Below are 22724 nucleotides of genomic sequence, written 5' to 3'. Positions count from 1 at the left end.
TTGTTCCTCTTGGCCATACTAACGGACAAGACTGGACAGTTTAAGGTAAGGGTTTAACCGTGTTTGGTTTCTTTAATATTGTCCTATACTTACAGGACTGGAGTATGACCTGATCGTTCGAGTGTTGCTGGGTAGCTCAGAGGCATCAAGAGAATCTACGTTTTCTCAAGCAAAGTTTAACTGAGTTACAAGTTGGGGCCTAGAATCAGAGAAGTCCAGCAGCCTGCTAAATCGTTGAAACGTAATTTGAAGGCATTCAATCATCTTGAAGTTGCCCTGGGTCACTGTAATCGTGCTGCAGCACAACTGGCAACTCCCCAGGCCCTTGTGAAGCAGCTCCCTATGTGCATCTTTGTGTACTCACTCTGTGCATTTTCTGTGTACAAATTTCAATTATTGATTTATTAAATATCTTTGCCGACCACAAATACAATGAAAATTTGACGCATGCGCAGACAACTAGTACCAGGCCCAGTTGTTCGCCTAACCGTTATAAAAGCGAAAACTCGGCCTGGGATCGAGGCTAGGCTAGACCACTGCATGCTGTGTGGTACATGTTTCTGTGCACGCCCCCACAATGGTCACTGAGGTCTGAGTCAGGTGAGCTGTTAGCCTCGATTCAAGGCCGATTAGGCTAGTGAGCTGTTTGCAAGTTGGCCCTTGTTATAGACAAGACAACAACAGAGCTATATACAGGTACAGTGTGTGGCTAAATCTAGTTCTTAGTTCCTAATTCTAGGCTAGATATCGAAGGATGTTAGGTGGTTCTCCTTTAATTGCTTACATTTGAAAGCAGTGTAATTAGCTATGTTATTCCGTATGCGTACGCAATTATTTACCGTCAAATTTACCGTCAATCGTATAGATTTATTGTTTGCTTGCATATCTATATACGTATTTTATGTGTGTACTGAAACAATTATGTACTTATAATAAATTATAGATTGCCCCCCCCCCCTTTAAAATGGGCGTTGATGTTGAGTTGTGGAGAGCTCGTATTGGGTTATTCAATGGTGGAAGAGGAGGGCGGTCACGTCATGCTTCCCTGACTAACCAGATGCTACACTGTGATGTTATTAATATTGTAGTCGCAATGGTGTTGCTGACCCAGTATTGCAGCTTGAGTCTGTTCCTGGCTGAAGATGCTACCAGCAATTGTGAAAAGTCTGTGATCAAATCATTACTAAATACACGTCATGATCCAATTAGGAACAGAGCTCCTTCTTGTAACTGTTGCTATGAAGATATGGTTCCTGAAAGGAAAGAAGAATTCACACCTCATCACTCATCAAATACTTGTTTTAGCCGCACCATTACTGTGATCTTGATAGGAGTAATAGTTGTCTACTCCTTCTCTCTTCTCCTGTTATTGGCCGGAGATGTGGAGCTAAACCCTGGACCTGGAATGGGTATGTGTTTCCTAGCTGATGTTATGATACGAATTATATTTAATTGTAATACAGATACCGTTGTGTCTATCTCTGACTTATTTGAGGTATGTGAGAAGGTGAGGAGTGCTAGTCCAAAGTGGTTTGATTTGGGACTTGCGTTGAATTTGAGCTATACTGACTTAGCCAATTTTCGTGATACGTACCGTGGTGACAATGATGTGTGTTTACGTGAGGCCCTAGCTCGTCGACTGCAGTCAGGTGGTCCTCTAACTTGGAGAGGTATGTGTACTGCTCTCAGGAACTCTACAGTGGCAAGAAATGATGTAGCTGAAGCGATAGAGGAATATGTTGAAAGTGAGTGGCTATTAATATAAGGTTTATTCTCTGACATGTACGCTTTACCTTAAAGTACTAGTTATAACTCGCCTGTTTACATGCACACACATTTTACAGAGAAAAACAGAGAAGAACTTAAGGTAAATCCAATTAGGGCATTTACAGTTTTGTACGTACCTTAATAGTATCAATTATAATCGAATTATGATGTGCTATTAGTGACTGTAATTGCACGCTGTCAATGACAACGTATTGTTTTCGAATAACGGCCGTGGCCAAAAATGTTAATAAAAACTGCAGGGATACACGATTAGAGTATGGATTAATAACAAGCACTGGCAAGTGGCTGATTCTCGTGCATTAGCCATTGGTTGTTACTCATGCTATTATCCCATATTGCACTCTTAGCCGTTCTGTTATACTAATTATAAACACCATAGTTACCACTGAGTACTACATTTTCTGATCTTTTACCAGGTATATTATACAATCTCCTATTTGCACACACAGATAACTCAAAGCACCCAAGAAAACGATTCGTCAGACAGTAAGCTAGCACTAACTCAGTACAATGTAGTGAGTAATCCAATTGTGTAAGCGTGGCCAGGGATTAATAATTTTAGTGTGTCTGTATGTGTGTGTTTGTTTGTGTATTCTGGTTCTGCTCACAAAAATGCTGCATTAATTTTATGTATAATGACTTATAACTTATTAACATATGGCCACTCCAAATACGGCTGTAGTTTCCTATCCTCTGCGCTTCATGCCATTGCTATTATTATAGTCATTATTGACATTATTTCTCAATTGTTGTGGTTCTTTAATGAAGTTCATCAATGACGTCGCATGTTTACAACAATATTCATAGTAATGATAGTAATGCTCCTGTCCGGGCTTACATTTTTTACAGCAGCATCTGACGAAACTACATGCAGTCTCATTTGGAGTGGTCTAATTAGCTCTATAACTATAATTATAATTATATGTCCCATCTTTCGTCGTTGCAGTTAAACCAACTGCATGTTAGTGTACGTGATTGTACAATCGTGTATGTAACACAGCATTGACTTTCATGCAGGTACTACCAGTCAACTACTTTGCAAAAAATTTAATACGTCTCTATCCATAGAAAAGTTAGAAGTAGATTCGATGAAGATGGAAATGAAGTTTGGCGATCTTGTGTCACAACTAAACCAATCACATGAAATTACTAAAGACTCTTTAGTAACTTGTTTGGTGGGGATTAACTGTTTAAAGAAAGTATTTGATAAAGGAAATCCGTGTGTTTTCGGAGGTCAAAGAGAGAAACTTTCGAAATGTTCTAATACTGCGGAAGTTTGGCAAATTATTGCTGACTACTTCTCCTTCTTTGACTATTATATGGTGGAGCTGATTACTAACCGCCTTGGAACAGATATCGACAAAGAAAACATGAGACAGTACAAAACCGATTTTATTGAGTATGCTAAGAGGCGAGTAGTGAAAGGAGAGATTAGGTCAAACTCTAGAGAAGATACCGTCACTATGATTGTAAAGCTCGATTCTACCTACGACAATTGTGAAATGAGTCGACTGAAGTTATTCGAATCGAATTTAAGTTCAATCTTGAACCTGAATGATGGTGTTTTAAAACTCGTTAAAATTGATGATGGTTGTATCGAACTAATATTTTCGTTGCCGTATTTTATCACAAGTGACATCTTTCCACTGTCAACGGATCAAGAACGTGCTCTACAGAGTCAAGGGGTCTTACAGCTACACTGTAGGGATGTGCATTATCCAGCTGAGGTACGTATCAAGTTTGTTGTCATTCAGCCCTCTAATTTATATAGTGGTAGCTCTGCTGCATGTTGTTGGTGTCCATGGATTGTATGATTATAATGTGCTAACTGCGCATGCAGGTACTAATCCTCATTCTTTCGTATATAGAGTCAACCAGATGAAGGAGATAATACCTCTGATAATGATTCAAGTAAGTGTACCTGCAAAGTATTGCCATGCAGTTAATCAGCCCCACCCACACTTCCTAGATCTAGTAATGTATTATACATAATTATGTAAAGCCTGGCAAGACAATAATGGCTAGCTGTCAGGGCGTAACATTCATTATGTGCATGCGCAAGCGAGGTATACGGTAGTGTGTTTGTGTGTTTGTCTGTCTATCTGTCTGTCTGTCTGTGTGTAGACTGCTACAGCTGCTCAAGAAGTGCAAGTAAGAGTTTCTATATAGGCTTCTAGTCATGGATTTCAATTCGTGGATTTGCAAAATAATGCTTCGTTCTCGACTTATGCCTAGTTTTGCTTACTTGGAATGCCATTGCAGCCTTTTCAGAAGAGTGCGTAGAATAACTTGTCCACAGAGTGTTGCTACTCTACTTATAGTAGTTAGCTCTGTACTAGAGCGCTAGATATTGGTAGCTGCAAGAGTGAGAAGACTAGAGAGCTGCAAGGCTCTGCTGAATTAAGTCATTTTAGACTTGGGACTTTAGGCATCCATCGTTTTTAACAACAATCATGGTTGATTATTACCCCATGCCAGGGGCGTAGGGAGGGGCAGGGCTTTGGGGGCTGGAGCCAGAGGAGGTACGACGTCCGCGTGTCATCCGCATGTCTTTAACACACACATTCCGAACTTTGACCTAAAGAATGTATGTGTTAAAGACATGCGGATGACACGCGGATGTCGTACCTCCTCTGGGCTGGAGCCCCCCCTTCCTCTGTAAAAACCACACTAAGAGCCCCACCTTCTCTGATGACTGTCTTCAGCCTGGGAATTACTGGTATATAGATTGGTGGCAGACAAACAGCATGTACGTCCAAGAGCTAGCTTAATTTTTATGCATCATGATTTGATATAATGTGTGTAAAAAAAGCTAGTGCTAAAATAGCTAATATAGCTTTAGCTTTGACACCTCCACCGAGGCATCAGCACCTGCGGTGCTTTCATTACCGTACCCTCGCGAAAATACGCCCACCCTTTTCTGCAAGAAGTCTAGGCTTATTAGGGGACTGGGCGTTTAATCGCGAACGGCGAGTTTTCATTCGAACATACGCCCACCCGCGGCCTCAAATCGAGGTTTACACTTTGCTCTATGCCAGTTCTTATTGTATTTTCATTTTAATACATAGCATGAACATTTTATTGACAACAACAATGTTATAAACTAATGCATGAGTATGATTAAAGCATGACAAGAGAATGAACATGAAGAAGTGGACTCTGACTCTATTCGTTGATGTTAGATGTATATGTAGCAGAAACTTCTCAAAGGATGGTAGGTCATACTCCTACAGAGCAGCTATCAGGTACTTTGTTTCAGAAAACCAAGGCAAGGTAACCTGCAAAATTAGCCTGTGTGATAACTTTCTTGGACTTGTGTTTTTCTTTCTCAGCATATAGGACTACTTGTTCCCTGCATACACATCTTCAGGGGGCAAACAGATCCATACAGAGAAAGTTGGTCCAGCAAGGAGTATAGTCTTACTATCTACTACCTAAAACTTCCTTTCTTCACTAAAATCATAGATTGAGTAGTTAACCCTAACCTCTCCCCTCCTTAATCTATGCTAAAATTAATAGTGAACATGTGGCATTCAGCTACTGCGCATGCTCAACTTCTTATTCTGGGTGGGCTTATAATCGAGTGAAAATACCCTCGTGCAAGAACTTCGAAGCAAAAGAGGGGATGGGTGTTTATTCAAGATGGGCTTATTTTCGCGAGGGTACAGTAATAATTATTTCTACCACCCTGCACTCGACTCTTAGTGCAGGGGGTGGCTAGTTTTCCAGCGGCTTCTGTTCAGGGGATCGACACAGCCGGGCTAAGTGTAACAAGAGCTGTCAGCAGTAATCGTGAAGGTTTGTATACAATACATCCAAGAGTGATAAGAGTAACTGCTTTTGATATTTGTGTATTCTGTGGGCTTCTATATGTAAATGATTACCGTATAGCGTGTAATTTTCGTGGGACAAAATATTCGTGGTTTTCGTGGTTGGAGGTCTGACCACGAATATTTTACCCACGAATGAAGCGACCTTGCCTACCTTTACCTGCAGTGCAAGCTCCAACCACGAAAATATTACCCACGAAATGTCTCAATATTGCTAAACCACGAATATTTTGTCCCCCGAAAATTACCCGCTATACGGTATCATAGCCTAATCTATGAGCTAGCCTACTAAGCCTATAGATGGTATCATTTATCCACAGGGAAGCCACATATGAAGTCAAGGCCTTTGCTAAAGGATCTGGTGAAGGAACTTGATTCTGTTTTAACCTGGCAACTGCTCATGATAAATTTGGGAGTGAAGAAGTATGAAAATGATAAGATAGAAATTAACTTCCCGTGCGATATTGATCGACAAAAACAGGAGGCCTTTGACAAGTGGTTGAGGATGAAACCTGATGCTTGCTGGAAGAATGTCATTGATGCTCTGTATGAAATAGAGGAGATCACTCTAGCTAGTAGTCTTGCTAGGAAGTACGCCTGGGAAGATCCAAGGGTGCGTATTCAATTGTTAATATGCTACCACTTCATTCATTCATACTTTTGTTGCATACATGCATGTATAGGTATACGTAAGCAGCAACTACTTAAGTACCTCTAAGGCTGCTCGCATCACTGCCAGGAAAATTGGTGATATATCATGTCGAAGATTTCTTCCTAAACTTGCTCATGGACTAGATTACTACACTTTAGAAGATGCTTTAGTACGACCAATAAATAGAAGGTATATTATTCACTCCATAGTGACTGAATATAATGTATGCACACACACACACACACACACACACACACACACACACACACACACACACACACACACACACACACACACACACACACACACACACACACACACACACACACACACACACACACACACACACACACACACACACACACACACACACACACACACACACACACACACACACACACACACACACACACACACACACACACACACACACACACACACACACACACACACACACACACACACACACACACACACACACACACACACACACACACACACACACACACACACACACACACACACACACACACACACACACACACACACACACACACACACACACACACACACACACACACAGATCAGCAGCAATAAGGACAACTTATTTTTCAGGTCTTTTACTCCGTCCACAATCCCGTTTTGACTGTTACAGTCTGGTCGATTTTTTTAGGAGCATTGAAGAAAATATCAGTAAAAGCGACTTCAGAGTTGGGCTGGAAGCAAGGTAACATAAGTGATGATTATCTAGTATAAGGTAAGATGAAACATTTTACAGGTTTGGACAATTGTACTTGAAACTGAATCCAGAAAATGTACTTCCTGCTAACTCAACTAGCCAAGAGTGGATGAGATCCAAGTCACTTCGAAAAGCAGCATTCAACACCCAGTAAGATGCCATTGTTAGTGTATTTCTATACCTTACATGTACTCAGAGTGGAAGAAGCTGATGTTGGGAAACTGTTTGTTGGGAGGGAGCAGCTCGGGAAAGAGGTCACTAAAATATCTGTGAAATTCGAAGTGGAGGGTCAACATGAAGGGAGATACTCGGCAGTCATTGATACGAATGGTGATGGTGACATGTTTTACCTGGATGCTGTGTACAGAGAACCAGCCATTGCGAAGAGAGCAAGATTAAGCATTGCTCTACCAGGATAGTAAGTTTAATTTAATGTCGCAGTCCTCTTAATTTACCATAATAATTATAGCAAGTATGACTTGAGGATATCTGATTGTACTGAATGCATCTTGCTAGCTGAACATGAGAACAGTATACCTTATCAGATGGCCGAAACTATTACTAGGTCTTTGTGCAGACTGTGAGTTGCCTTCTAACATGTTGATAATGTTGATAATCAATTAAACTATTGTGAACATTTATACAGTCCCGCTAGAAAGCTTCGTATTATTCTCCATGGATTATCTCGAAACAAGCAGAGTATTTGGAAAGTAAACTACATTCGACAGCGTATTCAAAAGCAGTACAAATGGAAACCAGAGAAAAAGTATGTAGTACACAATTAATTTTGTCTAATAAGTTTGTCTATAATTATATTCACCTCATAACAGGTGGATTTTGGCCCAGTACGATGTTGATGTCTTTGACTATAAAACAAATCGCACTGTGGAAGTGCACCCACTGAATGAAGGAGTGGACATTACCGAAGTGGACTACTCTAGAAAAGAAGTCAAGGTTTGTTGTGAATGTCTGTTTTTGTACGTCCAGATGTGTATGCATGTGCATGAACGTAGCAATTGATAACATTATAATTACCTAAGAAATGGTACTGCATTTGCAAGTGAATGAATAAGCTACGACATATCCATCAAGTAACATGTGGTGCAAAAATTGTTATGTTGTTAATCGGCTAGAGTGATTCAGAAAAAACCAACGATTTTAGGCTAAGGTCTGGAACTTCGTCATGCACACGTGTCGTCTATATAGATATATAGTTTGGCTACCGTATATCTTCTAATTTATCGGACAGCAAAAAATAATTATTTTGGAAATTGTCCGGGTATAATTGGAACAGACTTTTATAGAGCATGCGAAGTGTCCGGAATAATTAGAACAAGCAAGCAGCTGCATGTGAGCTAGCTAAGTTTAATAGAACAGGGTACGACTGAATAGTTGCACTAGCTATCTAAAACTAGCTACTCAAAGCTATCTAACTGCAGCACTCTAAGTCTTACTTGCCGTCTATGAATGGTAACGCAACTTTTCAAGGTATTTTCCGGATATTTAGAACAAATGTAATATTAAAGTACTGGAGTGTCCATTGTATTAGAACAACGAAAATTGCCCAAAAGAGTGTTCGGGGTAATTAGAAGTATCCGATAAATTAGAAGATATACGGTATATGAAAGGTTGTATATAATATTAGGGTTGCACGAAAGATCAGTTGTATAGCTAGTCGTATACGATTAGCTGTCTGACCATGCACATGCAAGGTGAAGCCCATTGTATAATTATGGCAGTTATATATACCGTAGATACAATTCTTATACTGGTCAGACTATAAATTATAGGTAGCTAAATACCATTGCAAATACACATTCAAAAGAGAGGATCTTCTATAAATCTATATAATAATTGATTATCATGCACAAGTATAATAGTACTGCATGTATACCATAATGGCATTACTGTTACAATATCCCTGCAGCTTTGGGGTCAAAAGATATTCCCAAGTAATGTCAGTGACACCCACCCCTCACGAGACAAGTACTACTACATGGAGGGGATTGAGGGAGTGCGACTGCCTGGGGGGAAACTCAGGGAGCCGTACAATTGGACCACTGAGGAACTGTTGAGAGATTTTGAGGAGTTTCTGGGAGATGCATTCAAGATTGCTCACATCCTTGATGGATCACCTTACTAAACTAAAGCGTATCAATTATACATTGTAGTTTTTACCATAATTTAAGCTGTGGTATTATACAACTAGTCAAAGATTTACTTCACTGCCACTGCATGCATGTACTTCGTTCATCTGTGCACATTGTTGATCGAGAGGCATATCTTTTTAATTGCCTACTTTTAGTGCATGCTATATAATTATATAGGGGGATTGGGTGACTGATTTGTTAGGGGATGAGTGTAGTTAATGTGTCAACGGGTATAAGCTAAATTGCTGAGCTACCATAATTATACTCTGAATCTGAATTTCGAGGGCGGCCTGGAATAAAGACCACCTTCCAGTTCACACAGCTACAGTTCCACAACTACAGAAGAAGAGTAAGTATGGCAAACCTTCAGGGAGCTGTTATCAATGATCATGAAGGTTGGTTAATAGTAATTGTATTATACTTATTTATTATACTTGTACTGAGCTGCTTTTATTCACAGGGAAGTCAGATATGAAGTCGAGGCCTACACTGAAGAACAAACTTGACTCCATTGTCACCTGGCAACTGCTCATGATCAATTTGGGAGGGAAAAAGGTTGCATTTTTATGTCCCCATGACTTTCCCGAATCTTCAACTGAAGCAAGTCCAAGTCGCCAAATACCCCACCACACCCAGCTCGTGTTCTTCGTATAGGCGATGTTATGATGAGGTGCAATCTATCCAAGAAGATGACGCTCGTGTTCTTCGTATAGGCGATGTTATGAGGTGCAATCTATCCAAGAAGATGACGCTCGTGTTCTTCGTATAGGCGATGTTATGAGGTGCAATCTATCCAAGAAGATGATGTATGGGTTAGAAAAAGGTCATCAAGATTGGCTCTCTGCTTGCTCTAAAACTGAAGGTGAGACTTACTTAGTACCCTGTATCCACCCAACATGTGTGTTACTATATTATAATCTGGACTGATGCATGATATTCATCAAGTATACTTTCATCAACTATACACTTGAACTTCACTAATTTAGCATGAGATTGTTAGGAGTATTGTTATACTGAGGTACTGGCAATTATACCTATATACTGGTATCCCAGCCCTAACTCGACCCCCACCTCCTCCGCCCACCACTCACTCACACCCACACATGCACAAAGACTCGGCGCTCTGACTCTAAAGCCACAGTGTTTGTGTCTCACATTGCCCATCATATCACTGACCAGGAGTTGAGGGAACACTTCCAAGTAATATCCAGATATCGCTACCTGGCCCACCTCTCTCAGTCCAAAGCAGACCCCTCCCTCAACCACACCCTCTACAAGCGGGCCCTGGCCTACCACCCTCTAGACCAGCAGCTCTGGAAGAACTATCTCAACTATATAGTGAGCAGCTGGCTATGTGTAATTTACATATTTATTCCTATTATAATTATGGTTGAAATTGTGTGTGCTCAAAACAGAAAAGTTAATTTGTGATCTATTCCGCCTCTCAAACAGACCACTAGCTTTGGTAAGGTTGGATTGGTCGTTGTCTCTGGTTGCAAGCAGTCGCTGCGTAATTGTCCGTGGGTGGTCGACTTCTGGATGAGCTACACACGAGCACTGGAGCGTGTCCAGACTAATCACGAGGAAATTGTTGGTCAGTAAGTTATACAAGATGATGTCTCTACTGTGCGTGACCTACGTGCTAGCTCTACTACACAATTGTGCATGTTGGTACAGTAATTGTAGCCAATGTAAGTATCTCTGCAAATAGCTTAAAGAATAACTGATTGAACATTATTTGCGACAACTTTATTAAGCTGCTTACATGTAACTATAGTATGCATTGCTGTGATCATGTTATTGATCATAATAATCATTGTTGCCCTTAGAGATGTCCCAGTGTATGAAAACGTTTTCGTTTCTGTTTCCTGCACGCTGTGTTTGAGAAGGGCTTGAAGGGCAACCTCTCTGTGGCTGCAGACTATCTCAAGTTGTGGACTGCATACTGTGACTACCTCCGGAGACAAGTGCACACGCCCCTCTCACCTTTGACCCCTGGGGAGGGGGTGGAGGGCATGGAGACGGCCAGTCCTAATTTGGTGGAGTTACGGAAGACATTTAAAAGAGCTCGAGACAGTCTTGAAGCATGTAAGAGCACCAATACCATATGCCAGTACATTAGTACAGTATTTACCGTACCACTACATGTAGGAGTATAATTCTGATGCCTAGTGATGTGCCTATAATTATTTGAAATGGTGGCTGTTTTCTATCATCCGAATTGGTTGTAAAGTAGTAAACTAGACCTTTATTTTTGTCTGAAGGTGATTAGTACCAACCACCACCGACCAGTGTAGGCACATCTCTAGATGCATTATCTATATGAATATTACTTTTTGGGTTTACAGCTTATCAGTGTTGTGCCTAACATAATCAACCCTCACCCCCTCCTCTACAGTATATGGTAAGGATGGTGACCCTACAGACTCTCTCTCTCGTTACCAGGCCAGCCTGGAGGCTCGTTGCTATGACAATATGGAGACGGCACGGGCGCTCTGGGTGGAAGTGATGAGTAGATACGGGAAGCAGGCACAATACTGGATAGAGTACGCTAGCATTGAGAGGTACATTGTGTACAGTCAATACTTGTACATGTCCGGAGTATATATAACACAAACCGTACATTTTGAACGGCCATAACTTGGGTTTGGATGGTCCAATTTCAATGATTTAATGTTTTTCTGGTAGCTTAAAGTGAGCTCTTTCAGATGGTGCATTAAGATCAAAGGTCATTTTCAGGGCTAATTTTGTCAAAAAAGCGTGGGCTATAGGTGGGGGAAAGTTCAAATTCAGGTCTGATCAAAAATGTTGAGCTAAACATGCCATCTGATAGAACTTTTTCTGGGCTTTCAGACAATCATAATGCCACTGAAATTAGATGCTCCTAGCCCAAGTTATGACCAATCAAAAGAGTTGAGATATAATTATACATTACTGTACAATCATGTAACACATGTACTGTGATCCCAGGATTGTTTCTGTCACACTCATATCAAGCACACCCTCTACCCTCCGCCCCTAGGTCCCATGGCGACACTGCCAGCTGTCGTAAGGTGCTACAACGGGCGTCTAACTCTGCCAGTGATGACCCGGAGATGGTGTGTGAGGCACTGCTACAGTTTGAGAGGGAATCTGGCGACCTCGAGTCATTTGAGGGGGCATTGGTGAGGTGTGAGGCACAGCTGGACCGTGTACGAGCGAGAAGGGAAAAGGTGTGTGTGTGTGTGTGGGCGGTAGGGTGGGTGTGTGTGAAGTTATGAGTGGTGTGAGCTTGTTTTTGCAATATCTCAAATCATTATATTTTTTCTCTCAGGCTGCTGAAAAAGATGCTTTCAAAAAGGATGATCTAAAGAAGCACAGAAAGATGGACATAGGAAAGGGCAGAGTCAGCAGCAGAGATAAGGGTCAAAGTTTAGGCCGTAAGAGACCACCTCCTGGTAGAGAAATGTCAGATGATCAACAACCGGCGGTTAAGAAACAGAAATGTACGTTGCACTGCTTGCCAATTTTCGTATTCAATTAATGACAGCACTACTATAATACTAGACCTTGCCACACACACGCATGCCCACACACACCCACACACACACGCATGCCCACACACACCCACACACACACGCACAGTTGTAGCTGAGACTGGCATTGTACAGTTGCCCAGTAAGAAGGTTCCAACAGTGGAGGCAGCAAAGGTTGAGACAGAGGGTCCGAAGGAGGCCAGGACTGTGTTTGTGAGTAACCTGAGCTTCAAGGCCACTGAGGATGAACTCAGGGAGATCTTCACACCAGTGAGTGTAGAGATCACCTGCTACAGTTGTTTGCTTACTAGATGCACCTGTTAGGTGTATGCACATTGTAGCTAGTTGATCCTTTCATATATATACATGTATATGTGTACAGACAGTAACAGTGGTGTAAGTAGCTATGTGGAAGTTTAAGTAGCTATGTACGTACATTATACAGTATACTGAAGTAATCCGATAACACAGCCAGTAACAGCCAGTAACACTTTGTACATATTTTACCTCCCACAAGTTTGAAGGAAACTTTTACAAATAACGGGTACTCAACAAAATTAATATTTCTGCTGCATATAATTATCTCTAGTGTGGACTAATCGCTGAGATTCGGCTCATCAGAACGCGCCAGTCTAACAAGGGCAATGTCTACGCCTACGTAGAGTTCGCGACCCCTGACCCCGTAGCCAGTGCACTGGGGCTTGACAAGACGGAGATTGAGGGACGTCCGATGTACGTCTCACAGTTCAAGGAGAAGGGAAGACCTGTGTCTAGTCTGGGGGACAAGGTGACTATATACCATCATTTATTACTACTTACAAGCATATGCAAATTTTGCCAGTGTTGATCACTTTACAAAATTAATTACAAAAACTTATACCAGTACTTGTATGACATCACGATCGATCCATGCCAAAACGATAGGAGTGTCAAATTTTCTGCTGATTTGGCTCATTTAAAAAGAGTTTTTCACTCACAAAACATTCTAGTAAGTATATATGCATGTACAATGTACAGGGATGTGCCCACACTGGTTGGGTGGTGGTGCATGGTCAGTACTAACCCAAAAATACTCACACTCTTAGCTAGTGTACCACATGTTAGGCCTAGTACCTAGTGTGCCACATGTTAGGCCCAGTACCTAGTGTACCTCATGTTAGGCCCAGTACCTAGTGTACCACATGTGTGCCACATGTTAGGCCCAGTGCCTAGTGTACCTCATGTTAGGCCTAGCACCTAGTGTACCTCATGTTAGGCCCAGTACCTAGTGTACCACATGTGTACCTCATGTTAGGCCCAGTACCTAGTGTACCACATGTGTACCTCATGTTAGGCCCAGTACCTAGTGTACCACATGTGTACCACATGTTAGGCCTAGCACCTAGTGTACCACATGTGTGCCACATGTTAGGCCTAGCACCTAGTGTACCTCATGTGTGCCACATGTTAGGCCCAGTACCTAGTGTGCCACATGTTAGGCCCAGTGCCTAGTGTACCACATGTTAGGCCCAGTGCCTAGTGTGCCACATGTTAGGCCCAGTACCTAGTGTGCCACATGTTAGGCCCAGTACCTAGTGTGCCACATGTTAGGCCCAGTACCTAGTGTACCACATGTTAGGCCTAGTACCTAGTGGCCCAGTACCTAGTGTGCCACATGTTAGGCCCAGTACCTAGTGTACCACATGTTAGGCCTAGTACCTAGTGTACCACATGTTAGGCCCAGTACCTAGTGTGCCACATGTTAGGCCCAGTACCTAGTGTGCCACATGTTAGGCCCAGTACCTAGTGTGCCACATGTTAGGCCCAGTACCTAGTGTACCACATGTTAGGCCCAGTACCTAGTGTGCCACATGTTAGGCCCAGTACCTAGTGTGCCACATGTTAGGCCCAGTACCTAGTGTACCACATGTTAGGCTACGTATGTGTGTTGAATTGATATAGAGGATTGGAAATAGCCACCACTGACCTACTGTGCAGTGTGTTAGTGAAATTATTTTTGTTTTGATTGCACTAGAACATTGTTGTTGCATTTCATTATGTCATTACATTCAATAAGTGCTGTAACTCTACTCGTCATTATCACGACTGATAGTGCACTTATGTTACAGTGTATGTACTGTGTTAGCCATATCCTACTGACACCCCCCCCACACACACACACACACACAGACACCTCAGCGCTCTGACTCTAAAGCCACAGTGTTTGTGTCTCACATTGCCCACCACATCACTGACCAGGAGTTAAGGGAGCACTTCCAACAGGTAGCATGATTAGGGGTGCTCTGTGTATTCAAGGACAGTAAATGTAATGTACATTCATGCTAGTACTTATTACACTGAATGACAAGTAATCTGTCTTATCAATGGTTTATTTGTCTTAATGTTTTATGTGGATATATTGAGTGCTGTAGTTAACGTGTTTTGCTGCAGTGTGGAGAGATCAAAGAGGTTCGGCTGATCAAGAACAGAGAGGGGAGGTCGAAAGGTTTTGCTTATATTGAGTTCACAGATGAGGTAGGACAACATTTGCTTGAATGCAAACCTTGCAAGTCAACCACTACAGTGCACACTGTGGGACCACACTATAGGCTATCAGTACACTAGCTACAGTGCACACAGTGGGACCACACTATAGGCTCTGTACACTAGCTACAGTGCACACAGTGGGACCACACTATAGGCTCTGTACACTAGCTACAGTGCACACAGTGGGACCACACTATAGGCTCTGTACACTAGCTACAGTGCACACAGTGGGACCACACTATAGGCTCTGTACACTAGCTACAGTCCACACAGTGGGACCACACAATAGGCTCTGTACACTAGCTACAGTGCACACAGTGGGACCACACTATAGGCTCTGTACACTAACTACAGTGCACACAGTGGGACCACACTATAGGCTCTGTACACCAGCTACAGTGCACACAGTGGGACCACACTATAGGCTCTGTACACCAACTACAGTGCACACAGTGGGACCACACTATAGGCTCTGTACACTAGCTACAGTGCACACAGTGGGACCACACTATAGGCTCTGTACACTAACTACAGTGCACACAGTGGGACCACACTATAGGCTCTGTACACTAACTACAGTGCACACAGTGGGACCACACTATAGACTCTGTACACTAGCTACAGTGTACACAGTGGGACCACACTATAGGCTCTGTACACTAGTCTACAGTGTGCACAGTGGGACCACACTATAGGCTATCAGTACACTAACTACAGTGTACACAGTGGGACCACACTATAGGCTACCACACACTATAGGCTATCAGTACACAATTTATTATACAGGGTATTTGCTTTCAAGTGAGGTGTGTGTGTGTGTGTGTGTGTGTGTGTGTGTGTGCGTGCGTGTGTGTGTGTGTGTGTGTGTGCGTGCGTGCGTGCGTGCGTGTGTAGAAATATTTTCCCAAGCTAAGTCTCAGATGATAAATGATTACCCCCCCACACAGTCCTCGGCAAATGTGGCTGTGGCTCGACTTAACAACAGTGATGAGCTGGGAATGAAGAGGATGAGCGTGGCCATTTCCAACCCTCCCAAGGGGGGGTCAAAGGGCACTTTCGGGGGACCTGAACCTGAGACTGGGTTTAAGCGTCCGACCTTTGCACCCAGAGATATGCAAGACAACAACCCAATGTAAGCTGATCAGTAGCAGGGTGTCATACAGGATTTTGAAGTAGAGGGGGGAAATGAGAAAAGTAATCAGAAAATGTTGCTAAAAAAAGATCAACTGTTATTTCAATACCCAGCTATGGACACTCAGTCATAATTGAAAGGGGGGGGGGGGGATTGGAGCTAGGGGGATATCTCCCTCCCCCCCCCCTGTATGACACCCTGAGTAGGTTTTACATAGGATTGTATGCAGTTACACCTACACGTACAATGGTCAAGCTAAGCCACAAGACACAGTAATGCAATTTGTTAATGGATCTGAAACCATTGTGATGGGTTGATGGCGTGCGTATCTCTACCAGTACATATGCTATCCATGCTAAATTTTAATTCCATAATCATTATAATGTACTTGTTCCCAGTAACTCCACCCACACACACCTCCACAGAGTGACAAGTCGGCGTAAGACCAACATCCCTCTACTACCAAGAGCCCTGGCCAAGAGAGCAGTCAGTGGAGACAAGAACACTACTAGTAGTACTAGTGGTGAGGGGAACAAACTATCCAATGACGATTTTAGAAAATTACTAGCCAAGAAATGAACCAACTCTTTATACATTAATAGCTGTTGTGCATGTACTTACAATTTCCTATACTGTTGTCTCTGCTGTCTTGCTGCTGTTGTGTTAGCCTAACCTTTTAATTGGCTTTGAAAAACCAAAAAGTATTCCTACATGCAGGTGCATGCACATGCAGTGTGGTTAGCATCAAATCCCCAGGGTATCTCCCTCATTTATAAGTTGAAAGTCAAAGATAATGTACGTATTATGTTCATACTGCTAAGCTTCAATCATAGATACTATAGTATCTATGCTTCAATTCTTTGCCAGATAGATCTGCCTTCTAAATGTAAGACTATGTTGACAGATAATTGTTATAGTTAAAATTATGAGCTAGCTGAGATTATATTGTAGTAATACAATTGTAATAATAAGCTATAGACCTATAGTACTGTAGGTAGTATTATAGCGAATAGGTGCTGGTGTAATTGTCAGAGGAACGCAATGTCTCTTCAACTGCCTCAATGACCAGCTCAACTAATGGTAAGTACATCTATGTAATAATTATAGTCTTTTTATGCTGTATGGGTTATATTTTTGTTTTCCACTCCAGCTGGGCCTAGTGATTTCCCCCATGAGCTGCAATGGAAGAAGTGTGATATTCGATCTCTGCAGAACATTTCCAGCCCCATCAATGCTGCATTTCACGGTGACACGGCATATTTCAGACACTATCGCAGCAGAAAAATCTATTCATATAATTTGACCAGTGGATGGTCAGTTTGGGCCGATTGCCTTGTCAGAGATTGTTCTTTGGTTGTACTGCCTGTTCCTTACCAAGGCGCTGACCAATTATTCCTTCTTCACACAATCGGTGGAATCAAACGTAAAGTGGATCGAACAAATAAAGATAAAGAAGAATTTACGAATGCTATCTACCAGTTGACTGATATAAAATGGACACGCTCAATCACTTACCCAAAACTGAAAACCGAACGAAGCCAGATGACAGTTGTCTATAGCGAAGACCACGTAATTATAGCTGGTGGCTGCAGTGCTGATTTAAAATCAGTAAATACAGTGGACGTTTTGACTATTACATGCCAACACAAAGAATGGCGTGAGGTTGCCAGCCTTCCTTATCCTGTGTACCGTGCTTCTGGATGTGTGTGCAATGGCATGCTTTACATACTAGGGGGACACGTGTCTCCTTTTGATCCAATCAGAAGTGCTTGTGTTGCTACAGTGTCAGAGCTTGTTGAAGCTCACAGCAATGAAGCCAGTGATAAAGACATTTTTAAGATTGTAAAAGACTTGGAACTCTACGATTGTGTGTGTGTGTCATTTCGCAATTGTATACTGGCAATTGGAGGTTGGAAATCAGACGCAAGTGGGACGAAGCTTGGGACGAAACTTGTCTACGTCTATCACGAAGACGAGAAAGTTTGGAAAGAGCTAAAAGGTCGACTGTCTGAGTCTCGGTGTTACCCTTTTGCTGCTGCTTTTAAAGACAAGATAATGATTGTTGGAGGGTATAATAGACCTAATGGAACATGTACTGATTCTGTAGAATTTGGAATACTTCCCAGTGATGAGCCAAAGCAAGTCTGTCAGGCCCTACTACCATCTGAGAGGGAAGCTAGTGTTGAGGGGGCGTTGGTGAGTGACTGAACCGTTTACGAGAGAGGAAGGTGTGGTGTTTGTGTATGTGAGGCAAGGGTGTGTGTGTGTGTGTGTGTGTGTGCGTGCGTGTGTGTGTGTGTGTGTGTGTGTGTGTGTGTGTGTGTGTGTGTGTGTGTGTGTGTGTGTGTGTGTGTGTGTGGGAACATTAGGGGGTTGTGTGAGGCAGAATATTGGTGTCTTTGCAATAATTATAGCTCTATCATTTTTTTTCTCAGGCTGCTGAAAAAGTCAAAAAAGATAATGAGAGTCAATGGTCAAGCCGTAAGAGACCACTTCCTGGAAGAGATATGTCAGATGATCAACAACCAGCGGTCAAGAAACAGAAACGTATGTTGCACTGCTTTTGTCAAGCAAATGTATACTAACCAGGGTGTCAAAACCAGCGTGTCATACAGGGGGGCCCTCTGGTTCCGATTCCCCCCCTAAATTGTGCATTCAGGTGTACTATTATAATATAGTTGTATGACTGAGTATATATATATCTGTCAATGTTATTAAATAGGGTATTGAGCAGGCAAATGCTGTTACTAGCAGTTCAACACTCTTACTCTTATCTACTGTTATAACTCTTTGATTTATTGTTTATCGGCACATGCAAGATTACATATAGCTTACGTTTTCATTTCTATACTGCATACAATGGCCATACAGATCCTCAAGCCTCACACCAGCGCAAAAGATCATTGGCAGATGCACATGGTATGATTTTAATGCAAGTAAGAGAATGCTCCGAATGCTGTTCATTTTGACTAGTTGGCGTTCAGTCAATAATACTACCCTATGTTGTTGCCGTAACTATAAACATGTTTTTTAGAATCAGGCCGAGGGTTCCATTGTAGAGGCTGCATGAGGTTGTACGTCCTCCAATGTATCCTTGAAGTAGATCAAGTGTAAGACTTGGTCGTTCTCTACCAATAATATTATGTGATTCAGTAAAAGTGCTGATAATCTTGACCCACCATGTGTATACAGCTTGTCATACAGTGAGCCCATAAATAAGAGAATGAGCGGCTAACTTCAACGTACACTCGGGATCACGTTTTGTAATTGCTGATTTCCTTTTCTGGAAGTGACTAAGTGCTTGCAAACCGCAGCCCTGTATTGCGTATAACACGTGTAGGGATTCAACCACTTAGTGACTATGGAAATGCGGTCATATAGCCACTTACTAGTCAGCCGCTCCTTCTCTTCTCTGATTACATTTAACCTACATTTTGCACTGTATCTATTCCTATAATTATTCTACAATGGCCATACAGATGCTCAAGCCTCACACCAACACAAAAGATTATTGGCATCGGATCCACTCGGTATGATTCATCATAACATGTGTGCTAGTAGAATGCTGTTTATTTGAGGCTACACCTAGTTTTGGCTTTCTATATACCCAGTTGTTAATTGCCCTATTATAACTTAAAATAAGGCCCAGGGTTCCATTGTATATATACAATATCCATACGTATCGCCACTATCCATGTAATCAGTACAATAGATCAGACTTGGTCGTTCTAAGTAAAAGTGCTAATATAGCTGGCTCTATGATCACCATGTAGCTTGTCATACAACTTTTACATGTACAACAGGCAACTTTCGTTAGTTAACAGAATAATTATGATTGTACGTATGTGTCTGTGTGTGTAGGATCGTCACCTCTTAGCAAAAACAAAACAGTAGAAATTGCAAAACGACCGTCCTCCAATCCCATTATTGTTCCAGCTGAAAAAGCAGATATTCAAACAATTTGTGAAAGTCTGAAGGATGCAACTAAAAATTGGTTCGAATTGGGAATAGTGTTTAAAATTTCGCATAATGATTTGAAAGACATTGAAGGCCAATACACCAGTAACAAACGCCGCCTAATGGAGATAGTGGGCAAGCGTCTTGAAGTCACAGAACATCCGATGACATGGCCTTATATATGTAAATGTCTGAGAAGTCCTCTTGTTGAACGTAATGATGTAGCTGAGGAAATCGAAGAAAAGCGGATCCGGACTGATGTATGAGATTTATTCATCAACTATATATGGTATCCCAGGCCTAACTGGACCCCCACCCCCTCCGCCCACCACACGTAGACAACTCAGCGCTCTGACTCTAAAGCCACAGTGTTTGTGTCTCACATTGCCCACCACATCACTGACCATGAGTTGAGGGAACACTTCCAACAGGTAGCGTAATTATGAATGCTGTTTATAAGTATGTGTGGGACAGTGCATGCATGTACATGCTATAGGCTAGGTGGTTTTTACTATACTATTATGCAAATTTGAAAAAACATTAGTCAACCACTACGGTGTACACAGTGGAACCACACACTTATGTCTATAGGCTCTCTCTGTACATTATTTGTTACACAGGCATTGTGAAAGTGAAAAAGAAAAGGGTTTAACACATGTATGTATTTTTTATTGTTATCGATCATAATTATGTGTGTGTGCATGTAGAAATATTTTCCCAAGGGAAGTCTCAGATGACAAATGATTACCCCCCCCCCCCCCATTTCACACACACACACCCCACACAGTCCTCGGCCAATGTGGCTGTGGCTCGACTCAACAACAGTGAGAGCTAGGAATGAAGAGGATGAGCGTGGCCATTTCCAACCCTCCCAAGGGGGGGTCAAAGGGCACTTTCGGGGGACCTGAAACTGAAACTGGGTTTAAGCGTCCAACCTTTGCACCCAGAGATATGCAAGACAACAACCCAATGTAAGCTGGTACACTTACTAGTTACGCCTACACGTACATGTCTAGTTACCCCTACACGTACATGTGATGGTCAAACCATTAATAGCTAAGGACACAGTAATGCTAATGGATCTGAAACTATTTTGATGGGTTGATGGCGTGCATATCTGACCAGTACATATGCTTTCCATGCCAAATATTAATTCCATAATCTTATTACATGCACTTGTACTTGTCACGTTCCAGTAGCTTTACCCCCCCCCCATACACACGCCTTCCACACACACACCACAGAGTGACAAGTCGGCGTAAGACCAACATCCCTCTACTCCCAAGAGCCCTGGCCAAGAGAGCAGTCAGTGGAGACAAGAACACTACTAGTGGTACTAGTGGTGAGGGGAACAAACTATCCAATGACGATTTTAGAAAATTACTAGCCAAGAAATAAACCAACTTGCACATTTACTATGTCTCGCTTTTTGCTTTTGTTGTGTATGTACATGTACAGACAGTGTCTATATAGATCTGTCATGAATTGAAGCATTCATTATGCTGTTTTGATGGGCTTGGCAAACATTGATGATGAAACACTATAATATGGGTTTAAGAGCGAAATTCCCCCGGGTATCCACCCTAATAGACTGCATATAGCTGTACAGTGTACATGTATTATAATGAAACACTGCTCCAGATCGATGTGAAAGTAATCCATACTGGGCTGCTGGAATGTGTACTTATATATAGGCTGGTCTTGTACATAGATTCATAATCTCTAAAAAAGTATATGCCCATATGCAGCTATAGCTAGCTAGCTATAAATATATGTGGAATTGTAGATATAGAAACGAAAAGTATTAATTAGTATTATAATTATAGTTCTATATGTACACCTGTGCTAGTATAATTGGACCTCTTTATTGGATCTCGGCAACTAAAGTAGCTCGATCAGTACTAGTGTACCACTGAGTAGTCATCACTAAGGTTGCCTTAATCAAAGAAACACAGCTAGTGTCTTCAACTACCTCAATGGCCAGTCTCTACAGCCCAACTTATGGTATTAAAGTACATCTATATATTATATAGTATAGTATTTTCATGGCTTGCAATGCATGCTGCTATAAGCAACACATGAACACAAGCATGAAACTACATTGTAAATAAATTGTGGTTACTCAAATTTGGTGCATGGGAGACCATTCAGTGCTCTCCTAACTGTCCAGTGGTGTAGGAACAGGCCCCCCTTTATTTAACACTGCATGCATGCTTGCTTTTTGCCCAAATCAAGCTTTTAATTGTACGCAAGCACACCAATCAATCCCAGAGCTGGCAAAATTAATATCTTTTTTTAGGGCAAGATCCTCTTGCAGGCGCACTATATGTGTGTGCACATGCGTATCAGCTCCTCTTCTAGGCTCTTTCTACTATCCATGCTCTCTAAGCGATAACTCTCTTCCTACGCCACTGCTGTCAATATGCTCGCATTTA

At 42.0% G+C, this 22724-nt stretch overlaps 4 protein-coding genes across 8 annotated transcripts in view; 3 read left to right on the top strand and 1 right to left on the bottom strand.

The window, feature by feature from the left end:
• Window positions 1-22724, bottom strand: part of LOC135345356 (uncharacterized) — a 63479-nt gene that overhangs the window by 19342 nt on the left and 21413 nt on the right. The window lies entirely within an intron of this gene.
• On the top strand, window positions 599-9307 carry LOC135345346 (uncharacterized). The gene is made up of 17 exons (XM_064542744.1): window positions 599-696; window positions 944-1409; window positions 1464-1745; window positions 1845-1867; window positions 2238-2274; window positions 2806-3515; window positions 3657-3699; window positions 5494-5586; window positions 5939-6231; window positions 6302-6459; window positions 6854-6997; window positions 7049-7159; window positions 7206-7427; window positions 7479-7589; window positions 7656-7775; window positions 7840-7963; window positions 8937-9307. The coding sequence occupies exons 2-17, from the start codon at window positions 965-967 to the stop codon at window positions 9150-9152; spliced, it is 3132 nt and encodes a 1043-aa protein (XP_064398814.1). The 5' UTR covers window positions 599-696; window positions 944-964; the 3' UTR covers window positions 9153-9307.
• On the top strand, window positions 10612-17012 carry LOC135345347 (squamous cell carcinoma antigen recognized by T-cells 3-like). Of its 3 annotated transcripts, none has more exons than XM_064542747.1 (11): window positions 10612-10753; window positions 10989-11247; window positions 11558-11723; window positions 12182-12371; window positions 12473-12644; window positions 12784-12944; window positions 13264-13461; window positions 14844-14936; window positions 15105-15188; window positions 16148-16332; window positions 16758-17012. In XM_064542747.1, exons 2-11 carry the CDS (start codon window positions 11175-11177, stop codon window positions 16909-16911), a joined length of 1476 nt encoding a protein of 491 aa, XP_064398817.1. In that variant the 5' UTR covers window positions 10612-10753; window positions 10989-11174; the 3' UTR covers window positions 16912-17012. The 3 variants fall into 3 exon arrangements, with proteins under 3 accessions (XP_064398817.1, XP_064398815.1, XP_064398816.1); XM_064542745.1 differs by having other exon boundaries at window positions 10644-10753; window positions 11035-11247; XM_064542746.1 differs by having other exon boundaries at window positions 10684-10753; window positions 11080-11247.
• On the top strand, window positions 17101-20616 carry LOC135345348 (kelch-like protein 14). 3 transcript variants are annotated; one of them, XM_064542748.1, is made up of 6 exons: window positions 17101-17412; window positions 17483-18528; window positions 18768-18879; window positions 19204-19251; window positions 19812-19862; window positions 20194-20616. In XM_064542748.1, exons 1-6 carry the CDS (start codon window positions 17394-17396, stop codon window positions 20553-20555), a joined length of 1638 nt encoding a protein of 545 aa, XP_064398818.1. In that variant the 5' UTR covers window positions 17101-17393; the 3' UTR covers window positions 20556-20616. The 3 variants fall into 3 exon arrangements, 2 of the variants coding, with proteins under 2 accessions (XP_064398818.1, XP_064398819.1); XM_064542749.1 differs by having other exon boundaries at window positions 17102-17412; window positions 19204-19268; XR_010397720.1 differs by having other exon boundaries at window positions 17103-17412; window positions 17483-18560; window positions 20194-20614.

The sequence above is a fragment of the Halichondria panicea genome, chromosome 12 (assembly GCF_963675165.1).
Source record: "Halichondria panicea chromosome 12, odHalPani1.1, whole genome shotgun sequence".
Lineage (NCBI taxonomy): Eukaryota > Metazoa > Porifera > Demospongiae > Suberitida > Halichondriidae > Halichondria > Halichondria panicea.
Note: the sequence above shows the minus strand (reverse complement) of the source record. Positions and strands in the feature narration are given on the sequence as shown.

Excerpts from the sequence above, each read along its gene's own strand:
- LOC135345346 (XM_064542744.1), top strand. The coding sequence starts at position 965 with ATGGGCGTTGATGTTGAGTTGTGGAGAGCTCGTATTGGGTTATTCAAT. Across the intron at positions 6,232-6,301 it reads ACGCCTGGGAAGATCCAAGG|GTATACGTAAGCAGCAACTA; the intron begins GTGCGTATTCAA and ends ATGCATGTATAG. Across the intron at positions 7,964-8,936 it reads ACTCTAGAAAAGAAGTCAAG|CTTTGGGGTCAAAAGATATT; the intron begins GTTTGTTGTGAA and ends ATATCCCTGCAG.
- LOC135345347 (XM_064542745.1), top strand. The coding sequence starts at position 10,699 with ATGAGCTACACACGAGCACTGGAGCGTGTCCAGACTAATCACGAGGAA. Across the intron at positions 12,372-12,472 it reads TACGAGCGAGAAGGGAAAAG|GCTGCTGAAAAAGATGCTTT; the intron begins GTGTGTGTGTGT and ends TTTTTCTCTCAG. Across the intron at positions 13,462-14,843 it reads TGTCTAGTCTGGGGGACAAG|ACACCTCAGCGCTCTGACTC; the intron begins GTGACTATATAC and ends ACACACACACAG.
- LOC135345348 (XM_064542748.1), top strand. Across the intron at positions 18,529-18,767 it reads CTAGTGTTGAGGGGGCGTTG|GCTGCTGAAAAAGTCAAAAA; the intron begins GTGAGTGACTGA and ends TTTTTTTCTCAG. Across the intron at positions 18,880-19,203 it reads AGCGGTCAAGAAACAGAAAC|ATCCTCAAGCCTCACACCAG; the intron begins GTATGTTGCACT and ends ATGGCCATACAG.